The 12,855-nt window shown below is 45.1% G+C and overlaps 2 protein-coding genes across 4 annotated transcripts; one reads left to right on the top strand and one right to left on the bottom strand.

Moving 5' to 3' along the window:
• Nucleotides 1–843: 843 nt before the first annotated feature.
• CLN5 (ceroid-lipofuscinosis, neuronal 5) lies at nt 844–11,513 on the top strand. Of its 3 annotated transcripts, none has more exons than NM_001282194.2 (4): nt 844–1,020; nt 2,732–2,897; nt 3,879–4,104; nt 8,234–9,346. In NM_001282194.2, the coding sequence occupies exons 1-4, from the start codon at nt 905–907 to the stop codon at nt 8,743–8,745; spliced, it is 1,020 nt and encodes a 339-aa protein (NP_001269123.2). In that variant the 5' UTR covers nt 844–904; the 3' UTR covers nt 8,746–9,346. The 3 variants fall into 3 exon arrangements, with proteins under 3 accessions (NP_001269123.2, XP_046766045.1, XP_046766396.1); XM_046910089.1 differs by lacking the exon at nt 844–1,020 and adding an exon at nt 1,125–1,201 and having other exon boundaries at nt 8,234–11,513; XM_046910440.1 differs by lacking the exon at nt 844–1,020 and adding an exon at nt 1,125–1,296 and having other exon boundaries at nt 8,234–11,513.
• Nucleotides 10,106–10,740, bottom strand: LOC121113470. Its single transcript, XM_040706496.1, has one exon. The coding sequence runs from the start codon at nt 10,738–10,740 to the stop codon at nt 10,297–10,299; it is 444 nt and encodes a 147-aa protein (XP_040562430.1). The 3' UTR covers nt 10,106–10,296.
• Nucleotides 11,514–12,855: the final 1,342 nt, after the last annotated feature.

The raw sequence follows: 12,855 nt of genomic DNA, 5'->3' as shown, positions 1-12,855 counted from the left end.
TGCAGTTTTCCATAGAAATATTCTACTATGCATTCCTTCATTTCCATTTATACCCCGTCTTTCTTCACAGGTGCATTTGGGACTCATTCCAAGAAAAGAACTACGAACAGAGAAAATTTAGCAGCTTGAGGGCCAGAGAGATGTTTAGGGGCCAGGAACATCTCTCTTATGAGAGAAGACTAAGAGACCTGGGGCTGTTCAGCCTGGAGAAGGCTGAGGGAGGGTCTGATCAATGCTTATCTAAGGCGTGGGAAACGAGTGTGCAGGGCCAGGCTTTTTCCAGTGGAGCACAGCAACAGTGCAAGGGGCAGTGGGGAGAAGCTGGAACATAATTAGTTCCATGCCAACATGAAGAAAATCTTTATAGTGAGGGTGACAGTGCTCTGTGACAGGCTGCCAGAAAGGCTGTGGAGTCTCCTTCTATGGAGACTGGAATTCCAGACCCCCCTGGATGCTTTCCTGTGTAACTTACTGTAGGGAACCTGCTTTAGCAGGGGTTGGACTCGGTGATCTCCAGAGCTCCCTTCCAACCCCTACCTTCTGTGAGAACCCACCAGCGCCATGCCCGCTCACCTCAGCTAACGCTGCCTGCTGGTGCCTAGTCACTTTTTGAACGATTCAAGAAACGCTTTTCCAAAGCACGAGGAGGGAAAACAACGTCACCCCTGCGGCTTTACGCCGTTCCCCTGCATCCCACACGTAGCAGAGCAGCGGCCACCACGCTCTGCAGCCCGGCCCTCCAAAGGCGCTCCCCGCACACGGCCGAGGCCTGTCGGGCAGCCCCGGGCCGCGGGGGCGGGCGCAGGGGCGGCCCTCTCCCGCCCAACTTCCCTCGGCCCCGCCGCCGCCTCACACGGCCGCCAGCGCCCCCGGCACGGCACGGCTCGGAGCCTCGCGGGCCGCCATGAGCGCCGCCGGCCGCCACCAATGGCTGCTACTGCTACTGCTGGCGGCGGCCTGTAGGCCGTGCCTCTCAGGCGCGCCACACGCCCCGCAGCGGCGCTGGCCGGTGCCTTACAGGTAAGTGACGCTGGGGGGGGGAAGCTGCGCGTCCCTACCCCTCCTCTCGCGTTGGCGCAGCCGCGCTGTGGGGCTGCCCGTCCTCCCGAGCTTCGGCGCGTGACGGGCGGGGCTGAGGCGGGGCTGGAACGTACCTTCTATGCTTTCCTGGTGTCCGGTGGTTTTCACTACGTTACGGAAGGTTATGCAGAGATTCGCGTTTTTAATAACAGTAGGCTTACCTGATTTGTTGCTAGTGCTGTGTTTGGTGCGATGAGCTCATAAGTGAGAGAACAGGTATCACAAATTGGCCAGAGAGCTGCCTTTTTCCTTCTTCTGTCCCTAGAAATGAGAGCTCCTGCTTCAAAGGTGCTTGTTTAATTCATAGAATCGTATCATAGAATGGCCTGGGTTGAAAAGGACTATAATGATCATCTAGTTTCAACTCCTCTCCTATGTGCAGGGTCGCCAACCACTAGACCAGGCTGCCCAGAGCCACATCCAGCCTGGACTTGAATGCCTCCAGGGATGGGGCATCCACAGCTTTTTTAGGCAACCTGTTCCAGTGCATCACCACCCTCTGACTGAAATTCCTGTTTTAATAAAATGTTGTGAGGAAATCAGGCTGCTTTGGCTTGGCTTGCTGTCAAAATTCACTTTATATTCCTGTTTATGATAAATGAAATGAAATAAAATCCTCATTGCTGCTGCATAGCACTCCAGAAGAAGGCCGGTGCTGCTGGTGAAAGCAGGGGACTGTATTACTGTATTAACTTGAAGGGAATGGACAGGGCTTTGAATATAGTAGGAAAATGAGCCCCCCTCAAGAGAAAGGCTACAATTGTGTATTTTGTAGGGGTTTGCTGTTTGTGGAGGGAGGTGTTAGACAGTTTAACTGCTATCTAATACATAGCATCATAGAAGGGCTTGGGTTGGAAGGGACCTTAAAGATCACCTAGTTCCAGTAGGTGGGGACAGGGCTGCTGCCCACCAGATGAGGCTTCCTGGGGCCCCATCCAACCTGGCCTTGAGTGTCTCCAGGGATAGGGTACCCAACAAGAACCTGGCCAACCTGTTCCAGTGCCTTACCACCCTCTGAGTAAAAAAATCTACTGAATATTTGAGGCCCTGAAAGCTTGAGTATAATTCCTAGCAGCTATATTTGCATCAGGTGGTGCCTAAGGAGTTGATCTTGCAGTCAGGAGGCTCCCAGATTTTCCAGTAAGCTCAGTACTTGCAAGATTTTATCTCAGGATGGTCAAAATCACAGTACGGACCTTTCAGCCTGACACTCAGAAATGCAGTATTTTAATGCTTCTTAACTTGCTTGTTATGTGATCACGTGCCGATGCAGTAGGAGGGGAAAATGAAATTTTAAGGTATTTTAGAAACAGGACTTAAATGTTATGGCTGGCATAAGTCTGTTTTCTGTCTGTGTGTTTACTTTCTCGCTTTCACATCCTTAACAGGAATATAGGAACCTTTCTGTAGGTGAGGTACAGTGAGTGAATCTGAAGGAGATGGGGAAAGAAAGACTTGTCAGTCCTGTGTGTGCCTCGGCAGTGTTACAGACTTGTGCTTTCCAAACATTACAGCATCTGTATCGCAGTGTCTGGCTTTGGGAGGTGCCACACACCTGAGCCCTCCAGCATAGGCTCTTACGAAGTTAAAGAAATGACTCTAGCTGTGAAACTGTGCTTATTACTGTCTGTGCTTCTCTTTCTCAACACAGGCGCTTTGATTTTCGTCCAAAATCTGATCCTTACTGCCAAGCTCGTTACACTTTCTGTCCCACTGGCTCTGATATTCCGGTTATGAAAGAAGAAGATATTATTGAAGTGTATCGATTACAGGCTCCAGTATGGGAATTTAAATATGGGGATCTACTTGGACATTTGGTAAGGTGATGTTTTTCTTTAGCAAAGCTGTAGCAGCAGATTCAGACAAATTTAATAGCCGGGGTCAGTAATGTGAGCTGTAAGGTTGGGATAGTCTTGTATGGAAGAGTGTTGGAGCACAAAAAGCTACCTGCAGGAAAGATACCTGAAGAGCAGTAAGTATCTGGAAAAAGTTACAGAATTCATTTCAGCTAAAGAAAAGAACATGACCAGCACTGTCTGTGGGTTTGAGTGTGTTCCACTACCAAGCTGTGCACTGGGAGTATTTCATACACATGCATCATTACAATTTGAGTTTCTTTACTGCAGTAGCACTGCATTTTCTTGGATATTATAATTACTATGGAATTCAAGTCTATATGGAGTCATGCAAGTATGATAGAATCTCAACTTCAACAATATTTATAGCTGTAACTAGCATAAATAAGCTTCAGAGCTTGATCTCTAATGACTAAAGAAATATTAATGAACGTAAAGCAACAACATCAAAACAAAGCACAGAGCCAAAAATGGAGATAGCTTCAAATGTCTTTACCTTACTTGTTAAACTGAGACTGAATTTATGAATTTACTGTACAGCTTTAAAAATAAATATTTATTTCAGTGATTTTGTGCCTTTCATTGCTAAGATCTGTTGCTGGTAATGCACTTATTTCTTTGATTCCTTTGTGAGGTAAGCATCAAAAATAAGTGCGGGTTTTGATGTTGAGCTCCCACTGAGTGTCTGCCTCCAAATAACAGAATGCACGATGAGTAGATAAACAAGCACTGAGACAGCCTGACTCCGTGTTAGAAGTATGTGTGTGATACCATCTAGTATGTTGTGCGTCAACACTATTGAAAACAGGAGTAGAAACCACTCCCCCTCTTCCCACCCTGCTACTCAACAGCTTCCAAGTACCTGATCTTGTGTGCAGGTCAAGCTGCTGGCAGTTTTGTAGAATTATTTTTCTTTCTGTTAAAGTTTTTGTTCTTTTCCAGAAAATTATGCATGATGCTGTGGGCTTCAAGAGCAGTTTAACTGGCAAAAACTACACAATGGAGTGGTATGAGCTCTTCCAGCTTGGGAACTGCACGTTTCCGCATCTCCGACCTGGAATGGATGCACCATTCTGGTGTAATCAGGGAGCTGCTTGCTTTTATGAAGGAATAGATGATGCACATTGGAAGGAAAATGGAACTCTGGTTCTCATCACCAAAATATCAGGTATATTTCAGATGCTTTGGATGGTGCTAATATTATAAAATGCAGTCAACTTTGTCTTCATGTAAAGAAGTGTCTTTTCATTTATGGCTACTTGTAGTGTAAGTGGCTGATGCTGCTGATTTCAAACTGAAATGCTATCGCTGCACTTCTTCTATGACAGAAAGGGATATGAGGCTGCTGCCATTTGAACAGCACGCGCTGAAGTGTTGTTAAGTGGGTGTCATTGGAAGATGCTGCGCAAAACCACTTGAGTCTTCTCACTGTAAAAATAGAAAAATACACAGAAGTCATGGAGTTTTCACATGCTGTCATCAAAACAAAGCCCTCTATTGTGAGGGAGTGAATGACTGCTGAAATTGGAAAAATTGGTGAAAAAATGTGCATTACCAAACAGACAATTAAGGCATATTTAAGAATACTCATAGATGTCAAAAATACTCATCTCAATTTCCATATTCCCCATTTTGTGTTATAAAAGCTGTGCAAATATCCCTAGTAAAAGGTCTTTTCTGTTATATGTCATAGAGCAAAACTAGGATTTATTCCACTAAATTAATGGATGATCACCACAATAGCCTCCTGGTATATGCTGAAAACTGAAATCCTAGAGTGAAAAGGTCCTTTAAATAATTCTGGTTGATGACTGTAGTAATATGGTGAATGAGTTGTGAACAAAGCTCCCTGAGGAATTGAATAAAACAACTTACTTCTAAAGGTGGCGTAGTAAGTGGTTCAAGGCAGCCTTCAGTGTTTGATAACAGCGGGTCTAAGTGTGTTGGGCACAGTCTCTACATTCTCTCACTGCTTCAGCAAAGAAATTCTAGGTGGCTCTTTAAGCAGTGAAACAAGTGAAGCTGCTTTCCTGTGAGTTTGTATCTTATGACCGAAGGCTTCAGTGCCTGATGTGGTTAGATTATTTTGTGTGAACACTAAGGTGAATATTTCATACACTTTGAATCTGTAGTGCTCTCTGTCTGTGTGGATTATTTAATGCCTAAGTAAAGAGAGGCTCTGGTGCCTCTGGAGGCATTGTTACTGTCCTAGGCTATCTTGTTTCCCATGTCCACAAAGCTTATAGGAAGGTAGCATCTCTGAATTTGACTAGGAATCTGAAAGTTACCATGGCAGAATGTGTGCAAACATAGGCAGATAGAATTATGACCTGAACTCCCTTCCTTCAGAGAGCAAACAAAAAGCATCTCACCTAGTAGGAGAGGACTTTAATGCATGGGGCAGGTGGACCCTCTTTCCTCTACAGAACCATAATGGACAGTTGGTCAGCAGTGTCAGAGGCCATAATGGAGCGTTTTGATTTGACAGACCCAAACTCCAGGCCCAGCCTGATAAAAACACTCAAAATAACAGCTTCATCTTGAGGGATTTCCAAGCTGTCCAAGGCAGTATCTCGGGAGAGAGAGGGAGATGAGCTGTGCAGCTTCACCAGCCGCATTCCCACACATAACAACCATGACAGCAATGCTAACAAGAACCAAAAATCACGAGGCAGATTTCCCCTCTCCTCAGCCAACACGAAAAATCATAAGACTGGATTTGGAAAAACCACAGCGTTTCAGAACGTTGCATGTTAGTTGTTTTCACAGATGAGTTTCATACCAGCAGCTCCCTCCAGTCACAAGGAAGAGAAGCATTTTGTTGTTGTTGAAGAAGAAAAGTTCTTAAATTGCTGAATAATCACGAGGCTCCAGGAACTGGGACTTGTGAGTAGACATTGCAAGAGGACGTAGGTAGAAAGTAAGTTTTGGGGGACACATTGTGAGATTAAGGAACACTGTGCATCCCTGTTCGCTCTAGGAATAGAAGATAGTAACAAAAAAAATTCCACCATGAACACTTTAATCCCATAACACTAAAATATCAAGAGGGAAATAAGTGGCAAGAGTTTGCTCTTGTGCCCATCTGCTTACTGTGACTGCCTGGTAGAAGGCTATTGCTTAGAGCCCATGCATGCTCGACCCTCAGGCAAAACCTCGCCCTGCTAAAATACACAGCAAAAACACCATAAATAAATAACGTGCTTAAAAAAATAATCATCATCATAATAAAAACGACCTTAAACCATCTGATGCCATCTGATTAGAACAGCCAAATTCCATATCTAAAGAAAAAGAAAAAGAAAATAAATAACAGCCCTGGAGGCAAGGAGGATTAGCTTGGTAAATCTTGTTAGGAGAGGGGAGCTCCCCAGCAGCAGCAGAGGTGATGGCTCCTGCACGGGTGCTTCAGAACACTTGTAGATAGGCAACAGGGATTGAGACAGTGTTATACAGCTTGGATCATTAGACAGCCTGTTTTAGGGTATATGGAGCTTGCCTACTAGGTTCTATGGGCTCTTGAAGGGTATATATTTTGGAACGGGCTGCCCAGGGAGGTGGTGGAGTCACCGTCCCTGGAGGTGTTGAGAACCATGGAGATGTGGCACTGAGGGATGTGGTCAGTGGGCATGGTGGGGTTGGTTGGGGTTGGACTTGGTGATCCCAGAGGTCTTTTCCAACCTTAATGATTCTATGATTCTATGATTTTCTTTTAAGTACTGCTGGCCAGGACAGTATTACATAGGGTTATGCTTCTTTTGTGGAGGTAGGGCAGGAATATCTAAAGTCTGAGTTTGTGACTTCCTGAGCATCTTCCAACAGATTAGCAGGGAACCAGGCATGAACCTGTAATATTTTTGATTAGCTAAAGTTGTTAAAGCCAGAACTTCATGTTAAGTCCATCTTGTTCTTGTTAGGAGAGACAAATCCTGTTCAGTGACGTACATTGCAGAATACCTCCTGGGAAGCTAATCTGGTAGGAATTAGAGAAGATAAAAGGGAGCTGCATGCACAACTACAGTGTACTAAGTGCAGTTCTTGATACAGATTCTAAACCAAGTAGTGGACAGTTAAACAGGATGATTGTCATGTTCACTGTGAAGCCCGAAAGCTCTTAATTGTGAGGAACAAGTTATAAAGGGGCAGCACAAGAGAACAGAGTGCAGAGCTGTCATTGTTCTGTGGTATCTCCCTGCATGCATGCCTTCCCTTGGGATAAGCATGACATGAATGTCTTCTGTAATGAAGAGTGGGTTTGGAAACTAGACCTACACAGCTTGTGTTGGGATTGTGTGGGGCATGCAGCACTCTTCTTGGAGCTCGGGAAAGACATTACATTAAGTTAATGTGAGAGCCTGTTGTGTGTAGGGCAGCACATGTGACAGTCACAGATCACTCATTAGCAGTTACCAAGCACAGTCGCACAGCAGTGACACTTGCAGCTCGAAAGATTGTGGCTTAGAACAGCCCCAGGGTTGCAAGCTGCCATCTGACTGCCTTCTCATGTATTGCATAAAAAGAATGTGGCTGTGTTATGAATATGAGGTGATAGAGGTTCTGAGTCAAAGACAGTTGTACCCAATGCAGTGACTAAGGGAAGAGCTGAGCTGAAATGTATGGCTAGGAGTATGGAGGGAAAAACACAGATGAGCCCTGTGGTTCACGTCTGTTTTGAGGAGGCAAATTCATCACCCATAGGGTGCTATGGCAGAGATGAACCAAGTTAGAGATGTTTTTCCCATTTCAGTTGTGAAATGGCCCTTCAGCAGAACATTTCAACTATGTATTCCAAATATATATACAACCTAAGTACTTAAGTTTGCTAGTCCTCACGTCCCACTCCTATATTTTGGCTTAGTTTGACATTGCTGGCTGAGGAGGTGCTGTGACTCAGTCAGAGGTTCCTTAGGCTTCTTTAAGGAGAAGCATGAAAAACTTGCTCTGGTGAACATTGTCAGCATCTATTGCAGGTAGTACTACCTGCTTTGTTTGTCTGCATGGATAAAATGCAATGAGTGTCACATTTCTCCAAAGCTTGAATGTTCTGGCATATTAGCAAGGGACAGGGCAGAAAAAAAGAAATGCCATTTGGGCAACTTACATTTACAGATAAGAAGTTACTTTTAGTTTATTCAGTGGAGTATGAATTCTCCCTCCAATGTATGCCTCGCATCTCTGCGGATAGGTAATGTGGTGGGTAAACTTTTGCAGAGAAGGGAGGTGAACCTGGAGAGAAAACATTTTGAGCCGTATATTTGTTCCCTTGTCTCTGTAATACTTATTTCCATCCCTTACAGGAACCATGTTCAATGAAATGGCAAAATGGGTGAAGTACGACAATGAGACTGGCATTTACTATGAGACCTGGACAGTTCAAGCAAGTCCTGACAAAAAATCAGTTGTATGGTTTGACTCTTACGAATGCTCTAAATTCATACTGAGAACATACCAGAAGCTGGCTGACCTGGGAGCTACGTTCAATAAAATCCAAACAAACTACACCAGCATAATTTTATTCAGCGGAGAACCTATTTATTTGGGAAATGAAACATCCATTTTTGGACCTACAGGAAACAAGACACTGGCAGCAGCTATAAGAGACTTCTACTATCCCTTCAAACCTCACAAGACAGTCAGAGAGTTTTTTGTGGATCTCTTAAAAATAATTGATCGTGTCATCTTGAATCATCAGTTTTACCTCTTCTACAACTTGGAATACTGGTTTTTACCGATGAAGTTTCCTTATCTCAAAGTAGTTTACGAAGAGGTTCCTTTGCCTATTGGAAGCAAAACATCATCTGGTGTTTAATTGCTGACAGCAGAACTAAACTGTGCTTTTGCCAGATCAGGTGTAAGGATTTTGGAGTGCTCCTCTGATGATATTAGCAATGAAATATAAAACACTTTTAATTGAACTTGTTTTGGGTAAGTTTTGCTAGGCCACAGAAGAGGATCTGCCTTCTAACAAGTTGCACAGCAAGGATTTCTGACTGACAGTTCTGTGCAGCTATGAACATCAGCTGCCTAAGGGCAAGGTGATGTGGCTCCAGCACAGACCTGACTTACAGCACTGGAGGCTGAGCAGGAGGCAGCTGCCACACACGGCAACAGCTGGCACCTGGCTGCCACTGGATGTGGGACATGAGCTGTACAAGGACCTTCTGGTGCAACCAATTCTACTGTGTGCTGGGGCTGGTTTGAGTGCCTGCTTCCCTCAGTATGTGCCTTACACTGCATTTCTTTGGTTTGGATGATTGGGGCCTATGAACTGGTCCACATTTCATGAAGGAGAGGTTTGGTGAGGTGGGAAGAGACAACGAATGTGTTAGATGGTGCATCGGGGGTATCTTGTCACTACTTTGCTTCCTTCACCTGCATTGTCAGCAAAATACAGATGTCTCTTCCCTGAATTTGTGTGACAGTTTTCTATCACAGATAGAAAGCAAAGAGCCTGTTACGGTGCATAACTGAAGCCTTGCAGTAGTAGTGCCACACTGCCCTTGGAGTTCGGTTCCTGGCTGGGGCTGCCGTGGTGTGGCAGTTACTCTCCCCTTTTCAGAATGCCTGTGTTCCCTTTGCTTTGGCCAGTGAGATGCTTATACACAGGAGTACACCTGTAGCAGCACAGCCAGTTCCAAGGGAACACTGGTTGCTTTTTTTATTTTTTTAAACTGCTTGCAGAATGGAACATTATTACTGCACAGCAATTAATCAGCAATATGGGAAGCAAAATGCAGTTTCATTAGGCTCAAGGTGAATGAACGACCTGCTGTAGCCAAAGAGGGGAGCACACAAGTACATGGTGATTTGATTCAGAACATAAGAGGGGAGAACCTTGACCTTCTATTAAATCATAGAATGGCCTGGGTTGAAAAGGAACACAATGATCATCTAGTTTCAACTGCTCTGCTATGTGCAGGGTTGCCATCCACTAGACAAGGCTGCCCAGAACCACATCCAGCCTGGCCTTGAACGCCTCCAGGGATGGGGCATCCACAACCTCCTTGGGCAACCTGTTCCAGTGCGTCACCACCCTCTGTGTGAAAAACTTCCTCCTAATATCTAACCTAAACCTATCTTGTCTCAGTTTAATACCATTCCTCCTTGTCCTATCACTGTCGACCCATGTAAACAGTCGTACCCCCTCCTGTTTATATGCTCCCTTCAAGTACTGGAGGACCGCAATGAGGTCTCCCCAGAGCCTTCTCTTCTCCAAGCTAAACAAGCCCAGTTCCCTCAACCTTTCTTATTAAGAGAGGTGCTCCAGCCCTCTGATCATCTTAGTGGTCCTCCTCTGCACTCGTCCGAAGAGCTCTGCATCTTTCTTGCAGCACTCCAGATGGGTCCTCACAAGAGCCGATTAGAGGGGGACAATCATCTCCCTCTCCCTGCTGGCCACCCCTTTTTTAATGCAGCCCAGAACACAGTTGGCCTTCCAGGCTGCAAGTGCACACTGCTGGCTCATATCCAGCTTCTTGTCTACCAGGATCTCCAAGTCCTTCTCCGCAGGGCTGCTCTCAATGAGATCATCCACCAGTTTGTATAAATACCTGAGATTGCCCCGACCCAAGTGCAGCACCCTGCACTTGGCCTTATTGAGCCTCGTTAGATTTTCATGGGCCCACTTCTCCAGCCTGTCCTGGTCCTTCTGGATGGCTTTTGTTGTGGTTTTGTGATTTTTGTTGTCAGTATTCCACATCAGAACATCATGTAAAACAATGCGAGTCAAAGGCTTAATGTTCTGGTTCTGTGGACTGCCTTTTTTGGGCATCTTGTGTTCTCGAGGGTAGGGGAGGAGTGGCATTCCTGGAGGACCTGGTGTGCAGAGGAAGAAAGGTGGAGCTCATGCAGGATACTGGCTACTCTCCCTCTTACTTTCTTGCTCCCTCGGTTTGCCACAGAGAAAAACATGTGCTTCCCCTGCAGTCTACTAGTGTAAGACCTCATATTTTGGATGCTCTTTTCTCTCTCATTTTGTTTGATTTTGTTGGATTTAGTAAATTACCATTCCTCCTCAGATTGTTGCTGTTGTTTTGTTTTGTTTTATTTTGTTTGTTAGACACATCTGCTCTCTCGCTGTCCTTCCAGCTCTTCCCCTCTCCTGGAGCACATGGCCCGCTCGTGGCCGGCCGTGCTACAAAAGGTCGAGTAGTCTTTTTCCCCTCTCTCTTTTCTCTCTGTCATGATTTTATGATTTTTGGTTACCGGTATTCCATATCATACCATCATGTAGTGCATTGGGAGTTAAAGTGTTAATGCTCCAGTTCCGGGCACCTGTCCCAGAAGAGAAGAAGAACTATATTCCCCAGAAGACTGTTCACTGTGCTGTTTTTATTTCTGCTCAGGGGGAGCAGATATAAGGCCTTGGTAGGTCATCTGACATCCCTGTTTTCCTTCGGCTCTCCTCCCTGCTGTTCGACCCAACTGTGCGTCTCACCTCAGTGGTATGGTGAGGCCTTCAGTTCTCAGACAAACTTTCTCTCATCATATTTGATTTATTAGCTTCAATTCTGATTATATTTTATTGTTATGTTGCATTCCGATACCATATTTAGTAAATCAGTTTGTTTCTCCTCAGATCGTTGCTGCTGTTTTTTATTATCTGGGGTCTCCTGTTTCCCTTTTCCAGAGGTGCGGATTTGTGAAATCCCTACACTCCACTAGTCATGGAACTGGGCTGAACCAGCCAGTAAACTGTTGACAGTCTCTTTTCTGGGCTTTGTGCCCCTGTCACGGACTCAGATCTAGAGATAACTCCGTGACAATTACTGGTGGAGAATGCGGGCTGCTATAGATCTCTACTTCATTTTAAGCACATTGTATAGAGGATAAAGGACCATTATGTTCCATGGGACATACTGGTTTCTTTTTAAGTTCATCATGTTCAGTGTTGCATATACGTACAGCCAATTGAGGGCAGTGATGGAAATACCTGCCTGGTACCTATATATCCCAGCTAATTTAACAGGCAATATGATGTTTGGACTGGTTTCCAGGTGCTCTTCTCAGTTCCTTATGCATGTTTGGGATGCCGGCTTAGGGACTGTGTTATCAGTCTCTCTGAATGTACACTCTGCAATAGTATTTTACATTATGTGGAGGAAGTTTTTCCCAAAACCAGAGAATATGGAATGGCAGGGAATATGCAGAGGTTTAGGAAAGAGATTATAAGTGTGGGGACCCCCGGTGTCATGAGATTTTACTCTTGAACACCTGTGGGACCCTGAGAAACTGAGCAAGTATTTGAGTAAGGGATGGTGCAGCTTAGAAAGATCTGAGGAGGAACGACTTATTTGGGGCTTGGCTTGTGCTTACTGAGCTCTATATAATACTATTCTTGAGAGAGAGAGTTTCCAAATTGAGATCTGAACCAAAGGGGGAAACCTCCAAGTCAAACCCGACCAATCACAGGAAGCACCAGTATCAATGTCAGTTGCCCCTGTGGCAGGCCAGAAATGGAAATGGGCGTCTTTGTGTCTAGAATGGAAAGAAGCAGCGAAGGAAGCAGAGGAAGATCCAGGCAAGGGGCCCTCCCCAAAACCACCATCATCAAGAAAGGCAACTGAGAAAAGTAAGAGACATGGAGAGGAGAGTGAAGAGGAGGAAGTCACTGTTACCACTATTCATCAACCTCTGAAAATGACTGAAATCCAAGGCTCAAGAAAGGAGTTTATACAGCACCCGAATGAAACTGTTGTCACCTGGTTGCTTTGGTGTTGGGACAATGGGGCCAGTAGCATGTCCCTAGATGGTAAGAAAGCTCTTCAACGAGAAAACATTGCCCAAGACTCGGCTATTGACAGAGGGATTAGTAGATGTCTGAACAGATTTGCCACCCTCTGGGAACAAATGTTATTAGCTGTGAAGGGAAGACATCCCTTCAAAGACGATCTGGAGCCTGAGATGAGAAAATGGAATA

The sequence above is a fragment of the Gallus gallus genome, chromosome 1, assembly GCF_016699485.2.
Source record: "Gallus gallus isolate bGalGal1 chromosome 1, bGalGal1.mat.broiler.GRCg7b, whole genome shotgun sequence".
Taxonomy (NCBI): Eukaryota; Metazoa; Chordata; class Aves; order Galliformes; family Phasianidae; genus Gallus; species Gallus gallus.
This window is presented reverse-complemented; position numbering and strand designations above follow the sequence as displayed.